Source organism: Delphinus delphis, chromosome 14 (assembly GCF_949987515.2).
Source record: "Delphinus delphis chromosome 14, mDelDel1.2, whole genome shotgun sequence".
Taxonomy (NCBI): domain Eukaryota; kingdom Metazoa; phylum Chordata; class Mammalia; order Artiodactyla; family Delphinidae; genus Delphinus; species Delphinus delphis.
Genome location: NC_082696.1, coordinates 55,669,003 through 55,692,746, shown reverse-complemented (window position 1 = coordinate 55,692,746; position 23,744 = coordinate 55,669,003). Strand labels below are relative to the sequence as shown.

Sequence of the window (23,744 nt, the reverse complement as noted above, 5' to 3'; positions counted from 1 at the left end):
TATTTAAATTAACTCTTCAGTGATGGAACATGTTATCATGAATTGAAAATCACGTAACTAAAGCAATAAAATGTATTTATTGCTAATGTTCCTATAACTAAAATAAGGCAGAGAATTTAGGAGATTTATGAACAATACAAGTAAGAATAACTTTTTGTACACTTTTTATCTCTGCTTGATTTTTGGCCTCAATGAGTACACCCATGTTATGATATTACACTATCAGTCTCCATTAAAGATGTTACATTTTAAATTGTCAAGAAATGAGCATATAATTTTGATTACATAAATTTTTAGTATTACATTTTTGGATTGTGTTTATTATCAGTCACAGATTCACTAAATCAAAAACTGTATCCAAGTTTTTTTTTTTTTACATAAAATCTCTTTAATCCGCAGGTGAGCTCTGATTTTGATTCTATTTTGTATTTTGGCCTCACTTAATCCAAAACATTAGGAGAAAAATTCTTTACCTTTGAAAGGAAATGAACTTGTTCTAGCTATCCTCATTATGTTACTAATTTGGATAGCCAGATACATCTTTGCAAAATCTCACTATTGGTCTTAATTATTCCAATAAGAATTTCATCATAGTCTTAATTATTCCTTTCATTTCCCTTTTCTACTCCTAACATTTGATTATTTTACTTGAAAACAACTGACATGCCTCCATAGCTGCACAAATTTGTAATCATATCAATCTTATTCTGGGGGTTCTAGCCGCCTTCTTTCCCATTTTAAGCCACTGGCCTTTTAGCATGTTTTAGTGTTCACTGGAGAGCAAAGGTTTACATGTCTACCCTTTCTTAGCTCTAAAGCTACTTGTTTTTATTAAGCACTTATTGTACCTTTAGGTATTTTTTCCCCCCAAAATTAAGGTTTTTCTTCCCATTTTTTCATTGAAATAATTCCAGAATTTTTCTAATATTACTGTGTACCTACGTTTTAGTGGAAGGAGTAATATCGCATTTATGTCCTGGCACATGTAGGACTAAATGCACGCTTAAGCTGCAAAACATTGCATATCTATTTATTTGAAAATAGTTTTGAACTTTCATGACAGAGCAACCAGTATGGTGAATATCCTTCTTGTGTTTATTGTTGCAGTATTATTTTTTGTGATTGTATAAGAATTAAACTAAGATAAAGGTTTCACAGACGAGCTTTCCATAAGCAGATGCTAACCTTTTTCCTGTTTATGTTTTACCAGTGCCTTCTGAACAAAACCCATTTCTTTCCTTTAGCAATTGATCGTACTGAAGCCCTACTGAGAATTTCCGGTTGGATGTAAAAACTCTTCTATTTTCTTGGTCCAGGAATCGTTAGTTAGTAAGACCTGAATGATTGATTTCCTGTTGTCCTGAGGCAGGTTAAAAGAAGTTCTGTGGTGTCCCGATTGTGTCTTAGCAGAAATGTAGTCATTCTTATTTGTAATATCCTTATTTGTAACAAATTCCTCTCATCTCTTCAACCTATATCTGTATGTTATCCTTGGGGGATAATGTAACATCTGTCTTATAGTCAACTGAATTCGGGGGGGGGGGGGGAAAACCTCTTAGTGTCCAGTGTCTGCATCTTCCAAATTTGATGTTATAGTAATGTTGAAGGATAAAATTGTACACATGAGATATTCATGTGAGATACAAACAAAAAAAACCGTCCTTATTAATCTTGTTTATTTTCTCTTGTTTATTGCCTCCTATGATTTACTAGTTGTGAACTTTTGAACATCAGGACATTTTTTATACATTTGTTAAATAAATCTGCTCTATACCTGGAAATACGATGAGGAATTGCTATGAGAAATGTTTTTATACAGATTTTGATTGTTTTGTGGCTTAGTATCACTGTTATTACTAATACAGTTATAAGGTAGGATGAGCAAACTAAATATGGTCAATTTCATCTAAATATTGTAGGATCATGTGGAAACTAAGAAATGTCTTTCTTATGTATTTTATTTTTCCCCAGAAATCAAAAATCTCCACATATGACAAAATGTGGGCCTTTATGAGTAGCAGGAGGCAGTCTGTGCTCGTCAAAAGTAATGAAGAAGGAATCCAGAGAGTCCTCACCTCTGATTATGCTTTCCTAATGGAGTCAACAACCATTGAGTTTGTCACTCAGAGGAACTGTAACCTGACACAGATTGGCGGCCTCATAGACTCCAAAGGTTATGGCGTCGGCACCCCCATGGGTAGGCTTCATGTCAGCCACTTGTTCTTTGTTCATTAATCTTAGTTGCTGTGAAAATGGAAGAAAAACAATGCCTTCATATGCCATTAGGAATCTTGCTTCAAACAAATGTATCTTGCTATGTTCTGAGACTGTATAAAGTCAGGAAGATATTTGGACATCTGCTTCTAAAGGAATAAGTAACAAAAGGAAAATTGATTTCTACCAAATGGTCAGTAGACATTTTTACTGTATCAGTGTTGAAAACATCCACAACACACACACCCCGCCCCCGCAAAGGACCTTCTCAATCTTACACTTAAAAAAAGTTTTTATGAATTAAGTTTTGCAACATTATTTTTTCAGATTGGTGGCTTACGAATATTGTATTTGACTTAGTTAACTAAAAGAATGAGCCACAAATGGTTACTGTGAATAATTATCTTATTTACAAGAGGTATATGTTTATTTAAGAGGAATAGCAGACTATTTACCAGGAACATATCTAGAATATTTTACACTAGGATTGATTAGTTTTAACATTCTCTTTCTTCTATATGACAAAATTCTTTTCAATAATAATCATGGAATGAAATAATAATAATTGCCACAAAAGACAATGAAAATTTTCATTTATTGAGCTTCATATTTATGTATAATGTATATACATTCATATGATTAATGAATGTATAAATACATATTTCAGTATATATGTACATGTCATGGGCATAAAAATGGCTCCCACAAAATGTCCATGGCCTAATCCTGAGAACATAAGAATTTATTACCTTTTATGACAAAAGGGACTTTGCAGATGTGATTAAGTTAATGATCTTAAAATGGGAAGATTATCCTGGATTAACCAGGTGGGTCCAGTGTAATTGAAAAGGTCCTTAAAAGAAGGAAGCACAAGTGTCACAATTAAGAAGGTATCACAACAGAAGTAGTGAGAGAAAGAATGTGCTAGTCCACCTGGGCTGCCGTAACAAAACACCAGAGATTGGGTGCTGTAAAAATGACAGAAATTGATTTCTCACAGTTTTGGAAGCTGGAAGTCCAAGATCAAGGTACCAACATATTTGGTGTCTGATGAGAAGCTGCTTCTTAGTTAATAGACCAGGAAGGAACAAGGAATCTATCTTGAGTCCCTTAAACAAGAGCACTAATCTCATTCATGAGGGCTCCACCCTCATGACCCAATCACACCCCACTGACCCCACCTCCAAATACCACTATACTGGGGATTAAGTTTCAATATATAAATCTTGGGGCCGGGGGACCCCATGGCAGGGAAGGGGAGGAAGAGAGAGAGAGAGAGATTGATTTGAAAATGTTACTTGGTGAACTGAAGATGGAGGAAAGGACCACAGCCTAGCAATACAGAGGACCTTTAGAAGTTAGTTTAGGAGGCAAGGAAACCAATTCTTTCCTGGAGGCCACGGAAGGAATGCAGCCCTGCAGATACCTCACTTTTAGGACTTCTGACCTATAGAACTATGGGATAATGAATTTGTGTTATTTTAAGCCCCTCAATTTGTGGTAATTTGTTATAGCGGAAATAGGAAACTGATACAATATGCAAAGAAAACAAAATAACAGATTAACATGTTTTTATTACATCTTTTTTTTTTTTTTTAAAGAAAGGGGAAAGCACTTACAGCTACTCACTGGCTATACAGTAATGAATAATGACACTATAATTTTTCTGAGCCTTAACTTCTGCAAATTTTTAATGACTTTGTCAAAACGGATCTTCATGTATTTGTGTTTAATAAATGGTATAGTCATATTTGTCCAGGTATCATTCATAATTTTATTACTTTTAATTTTGAAAAGTTTCTTTCTAACATGTATACCATAGTTAGAAAGTTGGGCACAGATTCATAAAAATCCCATTTCATGATAAATTCCAGAAATTGCAATAGTGTCCATGTCTTTGTTTCTTTGGGATCATTTCTAACAACTTTCAAATGTCTAGGAAGAAGTCCAAAAATTTTCCACCATAATGACTTCAAAAACTTCAACATTAAATTCTTTCATATTAGGTAAAGTTTACTCAAATTCATTATAGCTCAAAATAGTTTGGCTTTGAGAGAATTTTGAGACATTCGCTCCTGTAACATTACATATTCCTGCAATTATATAGTAGACTCAAAATAATGATTGCACGGTCATTGTGAAAGCAAAGCAAAACAAAACAAAAAAACAAGAACCTTAAGTTCTTGCTCCAAAAATATGCAAGTGTAGCTGAGCTCACATATCTTGGGGGAGTGAGCTGTATAATGAGAATTCTCCAAATTAGTTTCCAAGTGGAGTACAATGTTTATTAAAGAATAAGAAATAAATAGATGCTAATTCAAAACTCAATAAGAGTTGGGCTGTTAAAACTCAATAGTAATTGTTTAGAACCTGGATGAACAAAAGATATTTTCAAGAGAGGAATATTTTACTTTTGACATGTTTTGATTTGCCAGCGCTGGGTGACAGTTGTTGCTATTATTGTTTTAAAATTCTCTACACAAAATGAACCCCCTTTACTGTTTGCACAGGGAAAGGCCATCCAAAGCTTTGCCATTATTATGCCAATGTATGTATTAATTCAGAAGTTTTCTAATTAATTCTAATATATAAAAATGCTTGAGTTCTCATAATTATAGCTTAAGAAGCACTTCTTTTCAAAATGCTTTAAATTATACTTATATTCACAGTAAGGCTTGAGTTTATTGCCACAGTTTTGTGTTGATGGAGTGTTCAAATCCTGGCATACTCCATAGTTAGATCCCATATGGCTCTTTGCCTAAGAATTACCTAAAGAACTCAACAACTTCATGAGTTGATGTACCATTTATTCAGAATTTGTGATGAGTAACTTTGATAACTTTTCAAGCGTACTTGTACTCATTTATGAAAAGTTATATGAACAAATTTATGTTTTAGAAAAGAGGCTGATAATATGCTCTAAAGTATCATCATGTAGTATTTTGCACACTGATATTCTAGATTTAGCCTTGTCAATGTGATCTTAGACAAGTGACATGAAATTTATAGCTTCTAAATTTCTTTCTTTTTTTTTAATTAGTAAAATTACAGGGTGAAACTAGGAACACCTAAGGTCTATTTAATGCTAAACATAATAATGTTTCAGATAATGTACTTGACAGAGTCCCAGAGTTTGATTTAAAGTGGGCTAGAAACTACGTGGAGAAATATGATTAGCTGATGTTTTCAAACAAATTTTAAAAATCAAACACCTTCTTAAACACTTATGAGAGGAATGGAAGCAGTGATTTGATAGGTTCCCATTGCCTCACAGTTTCATTTGGAAAGAGCTGAAGAAAATAAATGCATTTTTCAGTGTTGTTTCTGGAAGGAGTGAGATTCCTATGTATCCTTACCCTCCTCTTTTAGTTTACATTGCGTGGAAGAGGGCAGAGATTTTTGTCTGTTTGTTGTTGTAAGCCCACACAACAATAGTGCCTGCACTCTGTGGACCCTCAATTATTTGTTCAACAAATGAACTCTACATATGAAAATATGATGGTGCAGCAAGATTTATAAATACAGAAAACAACTTTTGGAGCTAAAGATCAGCATGGCATCTTACATTACTCAATGCGATGACCTCATTAAACAAACCTGAGTGACTGAGGGTAGTGAGAATTGAATAAGATTTGGGGAGGATGTTTGAGGACTTTAGAGTATAGCACAGATATTCTTCATTAATATTAGTTACATAATAGCACTCATAATTTCAAAATTTCTAGAATAAAGAAATTTGACTTATACTTAATATAAAACCTTAACTTGATGGGGTTTTTTGGTTTGTTTGCTTTTTTGTGTTGTAAATACAATGTACCAACGTACCAGGAATGTCTCTTATCATATTGTTTTGCTTTGAGGAAATGCTTGTTACGAATAAATCAAAATAGTATATTATATAATTCTCAAAACTCCCTGAGATATTTCAGATGTGAAAGCTATTTAAAAAAAGAAAGATAACAGTTAAATCAGTTCTAGGGAAGCTGTTACAGTTTCCTGGAAACATACAAATAGCAATTTTTGTTTTCTCCCTACCCCTGACACTGTTTACTGAAAGATATTGACTTACAGGGAAAATATAAAACAATTCAAAATATTAATAAATGTATAAACTATATAACTTTTTAAATGAAGGAAAATACTGGGCACAGCATTTGGAATTTCTATTTCTTCTCATTTTAAGCTTATCTTATATATGAGAGAAGGAAACAAATTAAACTATAAGCCTTAGGGTGTAGTTTTTTTTTCCTTTTATCTGTTCAACTCAGCTGATCAGATCCACTTTTGCCTTCTGAAGAAAGCGTAGTTATTGCAGAAAATAGTCATTGATACAGGCAAGGTCACTTGCATGAGAAACTTTAGAAATCAAGTTGAATTATATATCTAAGTGGAATCATTTCTTCGTAGTGTGTAGTTAGTTTGGTATAATAGTGTAATAAATTCATGTTTTCATTAAAATGAATTTTTAAAAATTAGGTAATAGCACATAATAAATTTCTTTTATAGGACTTTCTTGGACTTTTAATGTAAAATTATCAGTACATATTAATAAAAATTCAAAGCATCTAATAATACTTTGGCATAGCAAAATTATAGACTAGGAAGAATATTTTACCATATTCTTCTTTATTTTCATTGCCAAATAATATTGAATTTAAATTTATTAAAATGTCTCATTACTAAAAGTTGCTTAACACATTTAACATACATTTTGTTTCTAGCCAAATTCTGAATGAGATAAATTTGAACATAATAATTTAAATTTGAAGGGATTAATATTCAAACCACTCACCTGTAGGTATTGCAATATAATTTTTGTTTCTCTTGTTCAGATAGTTTTCTTCTGTTTGACTTGATAATATTGTTCTTAACTTTAGTAAATTATATTTTATTCACTCATAACATAGTATAAAATTAAAATGATTTTGAGTATCCAATACATTATAAGTCTTAACTCATATAACTTCATCAAAGAAGTATAATCTAGAAAGAGGCATTTCACACTTTACCCCCTCAAATATGTCTGAGAAAAAAACTTCAGGCAGTAATTTATGATTTACTATGTCATAGCTCTGCCAACAATATGGCTTTCATCAGTTATTACTTAGTCATTAATAAATGCAATGACATGCAACTCTAGAACTTGAATGAGATTCTGACTTACCATAAATATTCAACCAACATCATAACCTGCATTTCTCAACTAGTTAATTAGCATTTGCCTTTTATATCATCTTTTTCAAGCATATTGACAATTTTTTGTAATATGTCATTTTTACTTAGTTTTAAAATTTTGTTTAATTATAAGCCAAAAAATAAAAAATAATGCATTTAGGTGTGAAAAAGTAAAGGTTATTTGAGTCTCTTTCCCAGCAAGAGTTAAGGAGATGAATCTATTCAAAGCAGAGCAATATAGGCTCGGGTTCTGGAAATTTAGATCAGTTCCAGAAATTCCCCAGGATTTTGAGTTTATACCTGCAGAAGCCATAAACTGATATGAAAATTCTGTCTTTATTAATACTGCAAATGTGATCAAGGAGAGGAACTCCCTTTGCTTTGCTTTTATTGTTGCTCAGATTTTTAGATATTGTCATAGAGGTGTATGTGGTTAAGTGCAGGAGGGTAAACAGAAATACTATGTCTCTTTTGGAGTGAATATTCAGAAATATTTCAAAAATTATACATATTTTTCTTTTTTCCCCCAGAAGTCCATGCGTCCTTTTAACCTGCTAGGCCTCCTCCTGTGTGATACATCTAGGGGCCTGCCATCACCCTTCATCACTCTGAGTGTGATGATTACTGCCCAAACTGTTGTGAAATCACTGAATGACTCAGATATAAGCTATTTAATTAGGGAAGCTCTGTTTACACAAAAATACCTTAGTGGAGCAATCAACAATGATGTGAAGGTAAATGCTAAATAAGCATAGACTGGTTTAATTAAGCTTGCGGTGACATTAAATCCCTTTCGTAGTTTTCCTGACTGCAGCAATGTTATTTTAATGTGATATTTACTGTATGGTAGATTTTTGAAATTGTAGGTGTTCTTACTCATAATACATTAACTGAACTTCCTTTTCATTCATTAGAATTTTTAAAAAACAACTGGATGGGGTAAAGCAAAAAAAGCAAATCACAGCAGTTTTCATTAAGGAATATTTAAAATGTGTGAGCAATTGCAGTCTTACCTTTTAATTCACCATAGGTGATAATCTATTTTAGCCGAACAGGGAGTGTTTCTACTTAATGGCATTTTCGGCTGCCTTGCCTCCCTTCTGACCATCCATACTAAAAGCCTTCTTGGCTTCTGTCTTTGGAATGTTGAGTGCACAGGGCGCTTTGAGGGCTAGGCAGACTCAGCAGTCCATGAGCTGGTAGGAAAACAGCAATCTAGAAAAAACTCCATTAGGGCCAGTTGCTGTTATTTTGTTTTGCTGTGTTCAATTTGGTAGAAATATTGTAAAGTGTCTGAAGGGTCCCATTAAAACTATTTCTGTTTTTAACAATGAGCTAGTGGCACACTTCATTCATTTATTGGTGCCTCCCAACTTTAATAACATATGGGGAGCACGAGTCAGCTGAAAAGGGGACGGAGGAAATTCTGCTCATGTCTGTGCCTATCGTCCAAGATGCTAAAATTTTCTATAATCTTATGTATCCTCATCTTACTTCTGGGATTAAATCAGTAGTAGGTTTCAAACAGTCCATGAATAATTATATCTGTGAACAAAATCCAAATTAAATTACTTACATCATAGTCAGAGAACTACTAAATACGTGTAATACATGAAGAATGTAATAGGCAGTGTAGAGGTGAAGTAAAGATGAATGTAAAGAGTATATTTATAAATCCTTTATAATACTAAGGTTAAATTTAATGACAATTTTATCAGACACAAAATTGTTATATACATTTTTCTTGTATTATATTTACTTATGTAATTATAAATAAGATGCATTCTTGCTTCATAACTGGATTTTAATGTTACCTTTATAAACTAATTTATAAAATATTTTATATTAATGAATACAAAATAGCTGTAGCCCTATTAGTAATTCTTAAGTAAGTTTTATCTCATTATAATGCCCTTACACATAATCAGCCTAAAGTAAAAAATGTTACAATAGGTTGTATCATGGACTCTTTATGGTAGAAGGATACCACATTGACATATGAACAATGTGAAATTTCATTCTTCACTTCTATTTTCTAATGTTAAATGCATGAGATCTCACTGCTTCTTCATTTCTTGTTATTTGATAAAGTGAGAGATGTAGAATTGGTACTGAGGGAGAGGTTGTTTGTTTAAGGCAGATGTTGGTGTTTATAAAAATAGAAATCAGTATGAAAAGCATGTTTTTTCCCTGTTTTGCTCACCATCCATTTCTAGAATTCCCAATTCATCATATAATAAGTACTGTAATATTCATCATTATAGATGCATAATATTGCTGGCCTTCAGTTCTTCAGCTTTACAGAAATGAATGAATACATTTGTCTTGATTAGTTGAACATAATGCACAAAAATTGATGCAAATTATTCATCTTTCTGCAGGTCAAACCTTCCATTAAAATGCATTCTATTTTTTTCATTGCATAGGCAGCATAATTTTAATGCTGGTGAAGTAATTTTGCAAGTCTAAATCGAGATCTAATAATTTTCAGAGCCTGAATTAAACAAACAAAAAAAAGCACCAAATTACCCCTGTAGAAGCTGTATTTTCCTGGCATATTTGTTAAAGTCTTAGATTTCATGTCACTGAAAACAGATGAGTCTCAGTAAGCTATGCCTGCTCCACAGACATCATCAACAGACTCTGCAGGCTAGAATCTAGGAAGCGTCCACAGGGAATTTGATGAATTGCGAGCACCAGTGCGAGCAGCCTTCATGAATATTGTAAATGCTGATGAAATGGTACCTAAACAATGAATAAATGGATAATTCTCATGAAAACAGAGTTCCGATAGACTTTATATGCAAACATTAGAACATTAATTCATTTTGTTTGTGTCTTGTGGTGATTACTCCAAGGCCATGGGTTCAAATCCCATTACAGATTAGTTAGCCAGAATGTGCCAGACTGTCATCCTTTCGTTAGCAAGACTAAGTAAGATCAATGAATCACTCATATTGGGGAAAAAATGGTCAAAACATAGTGGTGAAATGTATAAGCACTAAATTCTGAAGATGAATGCCTTGCATTTTCTGGCCCTCATGTGAAGGCATATTCTTATCATGCTGTATAGAATATGTGGCCTTTGTAGACAGATGACTTATGTGCAAATCTTAGTTCCAACTGAGTGTCCTAGGTGTCCTAAGTGAAGTTACTATGCCTCCCAGAGACTCAGCATTCTTATTGGTAAATGGGTAGAATCATGTCTACATAATTAGATTGCAATAAGTATTAAACATCAAATTTATAGTATTTGGATCAGAACATATGCACCACAAATAATTCTGAAGGACTGTTCTGAAGAAGTATTTTATAAGTAAAATGATGTATTTGTGGTTTTTAAGTCATTTGCATTTTACCCTTTTTCTCTCTATTCTTTATTTTTAGTAATATTGAATGTATTGTAGGTAAGACGTATTGTTAATATGATCCATTCCTAACTAATTAGAAATCATTTCCTATGGAACCCAACCAGGATTTTAACATCAGCCAATCAGTATATTGTATTTAAATAACCATGATTTGGTTACTTAGAAAGTTATTGACATCTATTATAAAGATGAGATAATTTCTATTGTTGGGCATTATATAAATAAAGTTTTTCCTTCTCTGAACATGTCCTGAATGTTTAGTAAACAGAGTCCAAGACATATTCAGAGATTATCTCTGAAGACATGTATGTTTCCTTTTAATTTTGTCAATCTATAAGAAATTTTATCACTCTTCAACCTGCTTGGATCTGTAAAATAATGATCATTAAATATACATCATCCCCTTTCTTAAGGAGATAGACTTGGAAAAACAACTTTAACATCAAATAGAGAAAATAGAATATTGAACACAAACAAGTAGTCTGTTATTTAATGTAGGGACTCAGAGTGGTAGAATTCACTGAGAACCAAAGTTCAGTTAGGCCAAATTGAAAAAGGGACTTGAGCTCTACCTTAAAGGATGGGTACTTTACTCTCCTGAAAAAGTTATTCTCTCTCCCAATTTTGGGATTCTTGAAGATTAAGTAGATTGAGGATTTTATTTAAAATGGTCCAACTTTTATAATTCATTCATTAAAGTTTAATATTGGACTTGGGAAAAAACACGATAGTAAAGAAAGTATTCCTGACATTTCCACTCTTACTGCTCTTCAAATGATTATTATGCAGATGAAAAATTGTAAGAAAAGCAGTGTTTCTAGAATGAAACTATTTCTGTTTTCATATTTTGTGTCAGCGTTACATGATTTAATACCCAGAGAAGAAATGTGACTACAAATCTACTTCACCAGCCGCTTTTAACTAATATGTATGAAATACGTCAGAACCAGTGAAAATAGTTTACTGTTTCATTATGTGCTGATAACATTTGCCCTTCTTATCCTTTTTCACATAAGTCAAAGAATATTCAGAATATGAATAAAAGGCAAATGGCTAAAATACATAAACTGTAATATGAATTTTTTATTGATACATTTTGTATACCTCATATAACCATCTCCTTTTGTGATCTTAGATACTTAAATTTCCTCCTGAGGATTCTACAACTATTCCTTTAAGTAGAATGCATTCAAGTTACTTTTCTATAGAGGTCATAACATTTTGAATTTTAACATCTACAACAAAGAAAAAAACCTCAACCTCTATCCAATTTAAGCCAGTTATAGATTTTGAATATAAGTACTTAAAATTTCTTTTAAAATTACTGTATATTAAATGTCCTGGGTGGTACATACACTTGATGTCTATATACATTTGCTCCGTAAATCCATGTAGTCTCTACTTCATAGCTTTTTATCTCTCTTCTCTTATTTCTACATTAACAGTGTCATTTATATTTGGTTCCATTCCACCGTGACATCCTGAAGTTAGTTCTATCCTCTATTATCTAGAAGAAATGAACAAAGTGGGTGGGATGCTCTTACTATCATTTTCCTTTCTCATATATACTTTTCTAAACCAATAATGCAAATAGAAAGAAAAATAGAGGAAAAGCAGGTGAAAGGCAGCCAAAGAGAAAGAAGAGTTATTGTCCCTACTCTTCTTTTCAAAGTTATGAAGCCTTTTTTGTGTACCTGATCAGCAGACTAAGATAGTTCCATCTGTCACGTGGTTCTACAATATGGTGTTCTTTATTATAATGATCCTCAAACTTGTAAAGGTTATTCACATATGTGTTTTGTGTTGCAGTGAAAACTCTAGGAGGGCAGGGCTCCTATTACATTGTTCATCACTATATGCCTAGAATCTAGCACCTGTGTATGTATATCTAATAATTAATAGTAAAAAAAAAAAGATGCATGCATGGTCCTTGCCCTTGGGACACTCATATCAATCTAGTAGGAAAAGATATATAGCAAAACATTGGAATATGATGCACCAAATGTTGTACTAGACTATCTGCAATGTGCTATGGCACCAAAGAAGAGGGATCCTGTGTATCTCTGTGGCAGCCAAGGAAAAGTGTGCAAAGATCATTGAAGGAAGTATGGAAACAGGATTCTCCAGGCAATGGGAAATACAACTTCGTAGTTTGTATTGCTGGCATGTTAGGTGTGAGGAGAAGAGGATAAAGTCCGAGAAGCTTGTGATAGGTTGGAGAAAGGGATTGTACGACATCTTTAGGAATTGAGGTTGTATTCTATAGCTTTAGAGCACCGTTAAAAAAAATTTAAGCAGGAAAATGATGTTCATAAATTTCCAATGTGGAAAGATTACTAGGTATCATGGAAGACTGATCAATTTAGCTCTCATTTACCATTCTGTGATTAAATGTTATGGGTTGATAATTTGTTTTCAGGATGAGATTAATCTCCTTTAATTTTTATGATTATCACTCATGGATTCCTTATTCTCCTATCATATTGAGATTTTTCGATAGAATACCTTCAAAAGAAAATACAAAGAGTGATGACAGTAACTTCACACCAGTTTAGCTTTTATGTAATAGGAAATCTGAAATGGACCCCATGGAGTGTTTAGTTGCTACATATATTAAATGCTTCATTTGAAATAAATGTATTATAATTATTAGATATAGATTAGATAAAGATATATAGTTTGGGTTCATAAGAAATGACTGAGGGTAAAATTGCAGGCATGTATGACCAACTGTTAAGTAATTAATATTTTATTTATGCATGTATTCATTCCAGAAATATTGTCTTCACTGTGTGCCAGGTGTTATACTAAGAAAGGAAATACAACACTGTCCTTATGAAATTTACAGCCTGTTAGGGTAAATAAGCATTAAACAAATAGTCACAGAAATTATTTTTTAGTTACAAACTGAGATAAGTTCTATAGAGGAGAATAACAATGATGCTTGGTATTGTATAACAGCATTGTTGACTGAATATGGCATGAAACTGGAAAATAGCAATTTAAAATGGAATCTGAAACGTAAATATAAAATTTGACTTAGCACTTCTTAAAAACAAATATGGGAGAGACAGTGTCCTAAGAGATAATAAAACCCATCTTTCACTGAGAAAAAGGCTCTAAGAAAATGTGGTCTGGTTCCAATTTTATTGGAAGATTTTATCATGGAAATAATGGTAAAAAGAGATAAAGCTCTATAAGTACCCAAAATATGTTGTGCATTTAGGGCACCCAGCACTCATCTCAGCATAGGAAGCAGGGAACCATTTCATAAAATATAACATTGCCAGCAGCACTGTAATTTAAGAAAGAAGGTTGATGGCTCCAGCAGATAGCCTCAGATCTTTTGTGCTCGCAGGTCTTTTACTTATTAAGGCACTGGCCAAGGCCACTGACAGTTGATATAAGTGCAATGACGGCATAAAAATTTATAAACTTATTTGTCACCCAAACTTATTCTAGATGGTTAACACTAAAAGTGTGAAACAAGTCTGTTTATGAACTCTATTTGTTCTACTGAATTTAATAAGAACCTGAGAAGGTGTCAAATATCAGAAGTTCTGCCTTAACATATTTTGACTATATCATAATGGATTCAATGTTTCATTCAAAAAGCATTTGTTTAATGCTTATTGTGTGATAGGCGCTGTGCTAGATGCTGGATGAAATAAGATGAATAATGGATGGTTGATTACCTATAACTGATAGGTAGTCTGATTTTTAAGTCATTATTTAAAGGGCTTCAAGTATTTGGGTATGTGTCTTAGAAACATTTATCAGATTAAACACTTTCAAAGAAGAGGAATAATTAAGGAATTATTGAAGCTTTTTGAGGCAAATCATTGATATAATATACACTTAGTGATTATAGTATAGTCACATACCCATAAGACGTGTAAGTTACTATTCTTCAGAAAGTGCAAGAAAGTATACTTGGAGAAATGACAAGCTAGAGGAAACTTAAAATTATGAGTAGTCTACCTCATAAAAATATCTTCCCAGACCCAAAGAAAACAAACACCAGGATGTTACCTAATTCTCTGTCATACACAGCACATAATATCATCATGATGAGCTGAAATAACTATGAAATATAAAACAAAGGAAATTAAAGTTCTTTAGGAAGTGGGCAGTGGGGATTTGTCATTATAAGTAACGGAAATACTTAGCCAGCCCCTTAGAATTTTAACAAAATATTTAAAGGATTTGGGTGCTATTAGGAAAAACAAAAGCTGTGTATTTTTCCCCAAAATTGGTTTCATCAGTTTTGATATACAAATATATTTAAATAATAACTCTTGTAACTTTTGTCCCTCAGAAGTATTTTGTAAAGAGACTTAAAAGCTGGGCATGAAGACATGTCTTAAAGTAAGTATTGTGATGCGAATTCTTATGAGCTGATGCTCATGATGCATATGGAGCTAATAGATGAAAAAGGACGTGCAGAAAATCTGCTACTTGATCAGTAGTGCTGTGATAATGTGTAACTTCAAAGCTAAGCAGGGACAAGCAGGAGATCTAACAAGAAACAACTTATTTTTGACAGAGAGAGCTGATGTAGTAAGAGTAGTAATTATTGTTATCTAAGGCAGTGCTTTTCAAATTGAGGTTAAAATAAAATAATTGACAGGGACATTAATAGATATGAATGAAAAAGTTCTTCCACTAAAAATAAATTTAATCATTTAAAATATATTTTTTAACTTTTTCCTTTGATGGAGAGATGGAAACCTTTTATTTTGTTAACGTATAATGTGAATTTACAAAAGATATATTTGTTATGGAGTATTCTTCAAGCTTATCTGACCAATGAATTCTTTAAAAGTGAAACACAGAAGTACATTTCCCAAAAAGAGAAGTGTGTGGGGAAAATCCAGTTTAGGAAATATTGGTATAATGAGATTTAGAAAGAGATATTTATAGAAAGCAAGAGCGATTTTTTTTCCTGACCTTTGTAATTGATTAAAGCATGCAAAGCTTGATTTGAAAGTAAGGAAACTTCTGGCAGTATGGATGGGATATCTCCAGTATGTGTATGGATAATGTGATTTATTTCACTAAAGCATGGTAAGTATTAGACTTGTTGTGCAACCTTTAAAGAAAAGCTATTTATCAATCACTAAGCCTCCTCAAGAATTAAACGTAATGCTAACTCCATTTCCTTTATCATTTCTGTATTATCTAGATGTACTGAATAGGATAAGGAAAATGTTTGGTACATACTTAAATTGGTGTGTTTGTAAAGAGCATGAAAAGGACAATCAAATGAGCAAATGAATAAACTATGTGTAGTAGATGTAGACATTAGAACCAAGTATGTATAACGATGTGTGTATTCCATTCTATAAGTAAGAAACATCAAATGACAGAAAGCAAGGGGAGGAGGGAGGGGATGTGGGAGAGGAGGGAGGGAAAAGAAAAGAGAAGGGGAGGGGAAGGAAAGGAAAGGGAGGAAAGGAAACAAAAAGAATGTACGAAAAAGAAGGAAGGAAAGGTAACAAGGAAGGTAGGGAAGAGGAAGGAGGGCAGAAAGTAAGGAAGAGAGGAGTCAATTCAATTTAATAAGCCCAGCAAGTTGGCTCTGAACTACTTGGTGAGATTTGTATTAATTGTTTATAACAAATCACAGTTTATTTTCCTAAGGAGCTTTTAGTCAATTTGTTGGGAGGAATGTTAATGAAATTATAATTTTATGTAAAATTCTTTGATCTATGTAAAATTCTTTGATCTATGTAAAATTTAACATTTAGGGACATTTGGAGATGAATTTTTTTATCGAGGAAATTCTGAACAGGTGCATTTGTAGGTTTTATTTATGCCCACACATATACTGCTGCTGTATATCACTCGAAACTGCCTTCATGCCTCCTTCAAGTGTTCTTCTGAGCCCCACGTCTTATGCATCTGATACATCAAGGGACTTCACTATGTCTTTCTTTCTCCCTCCCCCCTCCCTCTCTCTCTCTTTCTTCTTTCTTTCTTCCTTCCTTCCTTCCTCCCTCCCTTTCTCTCTCTCCCTCTCTCTCTGTCTCTTTCATGTAAGCGAGAACCTTTTTTATCTGGTGAATGGGATCTTTCTGCAACTTGAAAAAAAGATCATTTTTAAAACACAATCGTTCCTTACTGTTAGTATGGAGCATGTGTTTAAACAACCAAAGAAAGTCTCACTGTGAGCAAGAATACAAATGAAACTAAAACCAGTGATTGCATAGTGAAAATCAAAGAGCTAAATTCAGTTTTAAGAGGTGTTTGCCTTATCCTGCATGATGTTTTTTAAAAGTAATTTATTTGTGAAAATTTTAATGTAGAAAATTTTAGACAAAATATCTCCTGGGATATAATTAAAGTTAAAATGTCTGGTAACCCTGTGTTGAAATTCTCACAGATTTTTAATAAAACTGGAACTGAAAATTATCTTTTCACATTGGATGTTATAATTTTTCAGATACTTTTGTCTAGCTTGTTTCTTCACCCATTTATGGTTACCTATTTGTCCCCTTAAGCATTTGAGGATTGACTTTTAGGTGCAATAGTATATGTTATAATAGACATGTTTACAATTTCCTCAGCCGTTTTCTAATCAAAGTTAGGGTCCTCTTGCAAAAATACTCATCTTCCTTGGAGGCAACCTTATGGTGCGTTAACCCCAGCTTCTCCCAGGTGCCACTCAATGCCCTCATAGTTCTTGGCTTGCCAGCATGTAGTTTGAGGCTGGGTTCATATTCGGGCAAAAGTTAGACTCTATCTATCTAACTAAAGGCTGTTCACTTCATTAGAGCTAAGCGCATGGCTATTCATGTCACAGAGAAGATTAAAGATACTTTTATTCTTTGATCTCAATATGTCCTTGAGATTTTTCAAATAGATAAAGTTTCAAACCACTTTTGACTTTAACTAGTACCTGCTAGAAATGTGTCCCAAGGAGCAGCAAATGATGTACCAAAGAAGTAATCATTCATTATTTATTTTTTTTAAAAATGAATCAATGACAGAATGACAAATAAAGCATGGCAATGATTTAGTGTCATTGATTATATTATCTGTATTATTTCACCCTGTTAAAAACCTCAAAATGAGGTGTATTAATTTTGTAGCTTTGATTCAAACCAAATTCTACTTACATATTATTATGTTTACACTGGAAAATAAGTGTGAGGAGGTTTGCTAGCAATAGGACATTTTCATATTTACAGTAAGTGCTGGAAATAGGAAACTCAACCAGCAAGGAATCAAGATGTTTCCATCATTTGTTGAAAAGTGGGTTGCTTTCGTTTGTCTGTGCCTTATTTTGAGAATGAAGTAGAGAATATGGTGTCTGAAGATACTGAATAAACATCCTAAAACAATTCAGTGGGTTTGGTGAGTTGACAATAAATAATATTCTTTCAATTTTTCTCAGGATGAGAAATGACCTGCCTCAAAATATTACTTAGGTAGATCAAGAATTTTTCATATTTCAAAGTCTACTTTTCATGTCACTTTCCCCCCAACATTTGCTTATAATTATACTTCCAGGCCACATTTTTATATTAGTCACCTGTGGTCATTTTCATAAGTACTATCAGTATAAAATTTGTTTCAGATACTATGTTTCTAATTGAAGGATATATTTGATAAACTACAGATCTTCTTAAAATGATTTTTTTTCCTCAATCAAATGTTTATTTTGCAGGGAATATACATGGTTAATCAGAACGGTAACTCAGAGTAAATGTGACTTTGAAGCTGCTGCTAGGCTAGTTGTAGTGAATTAATGAAAACTGGATAGTCAAACAAGATGACCTTTATTTATGGTTTTTAAATACATATCAGAGGAGCCCAAAAACACCCCACTGTCACTCTTATATTTTGTCAAGACTGCCTCAATCAGATATAATGCTCCTCATAATATGAAACATTGATTGAGAGTAGTTTGAAAATTAAGATAGATGATAGATATAGAGAGATGATAGAAAGGAAGAAAGAATGAAAGAACGAAAGAAAGGAAGGAAGGAAGGAAGGAAGGAAGGAAGAAAGAAAAGAAAAAAAAAAGAAAGGAAGAAAGAAAGAAAGAAAAAGAAAGAAAGGAATAGATAGATATCCTCTATTCCAAAGGGTTTACAATCTACTTAGGAAAGTAGATCACATCTTGAAAGGTAAATAAGAGTAATACTAGGTGACCTAGCCTGAGTGTCCAGTGAGTGACCAAGGTAGAAAATAATATGGGCTAGGCTAATCCATTGAAATCTGAAATGGCTAAGGGGCGGAATTTACACTGAACATTTTCATCAGAGTAGTATTTGGAAGAGAATATAGGAAGGAAACTTACAAGCAGAGATTCCCCTGCTATAATTAGGAGTTGTTGCACAATAAAAATAAAATATTTAAGTTCTAATTATAGGAATGGATAATGCCCCCTTTTAGGAAAGCTGTGAAAAAATGTATAGAAGCCATATAAACATTTCTTCTGCATAGATTGAAGATTATGTTAAAGAAACACCTCTCCACCTGGATTTGGTAGATCTTCAGTCCTCCAACTTTTACCATAAGCTACTAACTTTTTTTGATTTTTCTTTGTATTTCTGCTTTTTAGTTTGCCTACTCTTGCTAAAAGAGCAACACTGAATTAGTCCTGTTATATTAATCAAGTAAAAAGAAGACATAGTGCTATCCCTTATGAGGCAGAATAGTTTCCTCATAAGGTTTTTAATTGCTCTTAGCAAAAATATATCTTTAGGTGCAAATGTAGGTATATTTAAATCAAAACAAAATCACAGATAACATAGAGTATGAGCTGAAATTAGTGTTATTCTACAAGCGGAAAAACACTTATGGATGAATCTGTGCAGAAAAATGGAATGTGCAGTATAGTGTTTTAGGAAGGAAGATTAAACTTTAGAAACAGGCTATTTTCTGGGTGGGAAAAAGCAATAAGACCAATCCCTTGGGACAGATGTTGAAAGATGCATATAGTTCAGTATTATTCCATGCTTCTGGGCAACCAATTAGAAAAGTTATTACTTATCATGTAATAGCTAATACAGATGAATATCTACCCCCATCAGCATAAATACTATAAATTTCACTTATATTGTTGCCTCCACTGAAAAGAATATTTCTTTCCAAAGTGTAAAACGATAAATAAACAACCCAAAAAAATCTTACAATGCGTTGCCATGACGATTTTTGAATGACCCAAGTTTGTACAAACCTGTTACTTCTGTTATTTGTATCAAATATGAGTGATTATTTATCTGCAAGTATTAGCCACCCCTGAATAGCGCTTGTTAATCATGATCACTTTAAATTATTGCACTGAATCATGGGAAACACCATTTTTTGCACAACTTTCCTAAAAATTGAGGTTACTGTTTTATCAATGCTCTGCTTTCAGTGTTGAATGATTCCTAGACATTAACTAAATATCCTTGCCCTCTATCCATTTCCTTTTGTAGATCTTTACTTACCGTTTTATTATTTTTCCAATAGTCTGAGTTGAGCCTGCCTTTAAGAGAGAGGTATTTTCCTCTTTCAAAACAAAATGTTATCTTACCCTTCAAAATCAGAAAAGGCCACCCACCCTATTTATTTTGTTAAACTTCTATTTTCTGCCATTTTCCAGTTGTTTTTTGCTTCTGAAAATAAATACTGACATACTTTGGAGCGTTTGGAAAGAGCTCTATTGTCTCATCATGTAACCTTTAATTATGAAATTTTGGGTTCCTGGAAAGCATTAACGAACCCTCTCTTTTCTTAGGTTCTCCATATAGAGACAAAATCACCATAGCAATTCTTCAGCTGCAAGAGGAAGGCAAGCTGCACATGATGAAGGAGAAGTGGTGGAGGGGCAATGGGTGTCCAGAGGAGGAGAGCAAAGAGGCCAGTGCCCTGGGGGTTCAAAATATTGGTGGCATCTTCATTGTTCTTGCAGCCGGCTTGGTGCTCTCTGTTTTTGTGGCAGTGGGAGAGTTTTTGTACAAATCCAAAAAAAACGCTCAATTGGAAAAGGTAAATGTCACTCTTTTACAACTTAAAACAATCTTTGTTATAATAAAACGAACTTTTTAATCTTTCCAACCAAGGGAAATACTTAGACCTGTGTTAATGGTCTTCTGCCACTCATTGTATAACAAAGGTTCATAGAACTCAGAATTACCTTCGTAATTTTTAATTTAAATGTAATATTTTAAATTGAAGCCAACTTCAGGACCAGTAACTATTTTTCGTCTTACTGAAGTCTGAAAATGGAGAAACTTTTGCTGCTCGAAGTTCACTGTGGTTAGTTTATTAGGGGAATATAATTAATGAAGGAAGCAAAACTCAGAAACTGTAATATGAAGAAAAAATTTCTCTGCAGATAAAAAGTGCTTTAAGATATGATACTCATTAACAGTTTCAAGTTAGAGAGTAAATGAAATATTTATTTGAAGATTTTTGGTCCAATAATTTCCAATTTGGAACGATCATAATGTGCATTGTGGAAATTTTAATTAATTTTCTACATTAATGAAAATGTGAGAATATTGTGGTTTCTTCTTTGCCACTTAATGTTATTAATGCATCCTTTATTGCCTTGCACCTGAGTCTTTAGAAGAATATATATAAATCTCAAAAATATTGAGACTATTGCAATTTTCTTAATATTTTATTATATTTAGTCTTTTGTATAAATGTTTTTATATTCTATTCTTAAAAAAGGCTGTGAACCTGGTTCAGATTATATATTTCTAGTGCTATATTTCCCTTAGTTCTATAAATATAAAGATGAATATTTATAGATAAATCTTTCAGATGATACATGCTACTTTTTAATATAACTTTATGACTCTGGACGTAAAATGCTGCTTTAGCATTTTTAAGGCTTCTGGAACTTTACTTAGTCTTTTAGTATTTAAACATCTCTTTTGTTTTTAATTAAAAAACGTTTTTTAGATCTTAAATTTTAGACCCTGCATCAGAATGAGATTATATTTTGTTAAATAACTGAAAGGTTTATGAACTTTTATTGGTAAATATAAAGAGTAGAAATATGATATATTCCTTCATCTTTAATAATTTATGATATAATTATCCTTTCTGAAATCAAGGATACAACATTCCTACATTTTACTTGACTACAGGACTTAATTCCTAGAAATAATATTTTTATAAATGACTATTTTGATAGCCCCATTCTGTCTATAAGTAAAATAACCAATTCAAAGGTTTGAAAAATTTGGACAGTTATATATTTTCCCACAATATTCAGGATGGCTATATCTACTGACTTGCTAAATCAAATATCTTTTGCACTGGTGTGACTGAAAATTAAGTCTAAGTACACTTTTTATGTTATGACCCTTATTACAATGTCAAAATGAGTTTTGGAATCAAATCCAAAGAACTAATCAGAGATGAAAATTATTAACTCTTCAATTTTTATTTTTACTATAATTTATCAATAAGTGTGATATTTGGTTAGTTAATGCTTAAAATGAGTCCAAAAATAATAGAAGAAATTTAGATTGTCTAGTTAGAACCTCAAATCATCCATATGTAGTGGTTTTCTTTCACTTATAGCTCAGTATTAAAATAAAACACATACATTAATCTCTTGACGGCATGCGGTAGTCTGTCACCCTTTTCTCTCTGTATCCTGTTCATATGATTTACCTGGGCCATGTCTCTATGTACAATTATTTTATAAGCATTCTGGTTTTTTTTAAAGGACATGGGAATTTACTTTTGTAAAATCACCTTTACTTTTATTATAAGTAACTAGTTTAGCTGAATTTTTCACATATCGACCAGCTCTCAATTTCTATGGACTTCTATGACCTTCTAAAACATTAGAAAAAGGAAGTCAACGTATCTTTTGGTGCTGAAGCAGATAAACTATTATATCGGAAAGAAACAACTGTGTTGATATGACATGAGCATTCTTAGTCACATTCGCCCATGTTGTCACACTGTCTCCACAAATCTTCCATAATGAAATTCAGATTCTCTAGCTAAGCAGAGGAGGCACTTCAGGATCTGTCTCTGTCCACCACTGTAGTTTTATCTTCTGCTTCTCCCCAGTTTGCACCTGTACTCTAACCACACTAAATTACTTTTAATTTTCCAAGGTCAGCCAGCTTTTTAAAATCCTCCTCCCATTTGACCTGAGCAAACTTTGTCCATTTTTCTACCTGGCAAACTCCCACTAGTCATTTTAGATTAGGCATTCAAGACTAGGCATCAACTTGCCAAGAAAGCTTTACCTAATCAATAGGTATGACGAATCTGGGTACAGGGCACGCTATTTCCACAAGGTGGTGTTAGGTTTTTATTTTCTATTCCAATGAAAAAAATATGACCTGACCTGTATATCTCATTTTTGTTAGACTTAGCTGATTTCAGAAACTATCATCATTCCAAAAACATTTGCTCCCCCTTTGAGAAAGTTGGGAATGTGTCTTGTCCATTTCAAACAACATTCATCCTTTTCTCTGGAAGCATTTGCACATCACCATTCTCCCTTAGCACACTATTTTATTCATATGTGTTTATTTCTTTTTTTAATTTAATTTCTTTTTAATTATTTTTATTTAAAAAAAATTTTATTGGAGTATAGTTGATTTGCAATGTTGTATTAGTTTCAGGTGTACGGCAAAGTGAATCAGTTATACATGTACATATGTCCACTCTTTTTTAGATCTTTTCCCATATAGGCCATCACAGAGTATTGAGTAGAGTTCCCTGTGCTATACAGTAGGTCCTTATTAGTTATCCATTTTATATATAGTAGTGTGTATATGTCAATCCCAGTCTCCCAATTTATCCCTCCCCTCCCTTACCCCTGGTAACCATAAGTTTGTTTTCTACATCAGTAACTCTATTTCTGTTTTGTAGATAAGTTCATTTGCGTGTGGGTGCCTCTCTCCCTATTAGACTCTTACTTCCTTTAAGAAAGTAATTTTGATTTGTATTGCCAAGGTCTCAGACAGTGTCTGTTGGCGTAAGATCTTTCTTTCCTTCTTTCTT

General features: G+C 32.8%; 1 protein-coding gene across 1 annotated transcript in view; it reads left to right on the top strand.

The window, feature by feature from the left end:
* GRIK2 (glutamate ionotropic receptor kainate type subunit 2) overlaps positions 1–23,744 on the top strand; it is a 635,712-nt gene that overhangs the window by 599,201 nt on the left and 12,767 nt on the right. The window contains exons 14-15 of the mRNA XM_060030591.1: positions 1,972–2,197; positions 20,497–20,747. Coding sequence (XP_059886574.1) covers positions 1,972–2,197; positions 20,497–20,747 — 477 coding nt within the window. The remainder of the gene's footprint in view (positions 1–1,971; positions 2,198–20,496; positions 20,748–23,744) is intronic.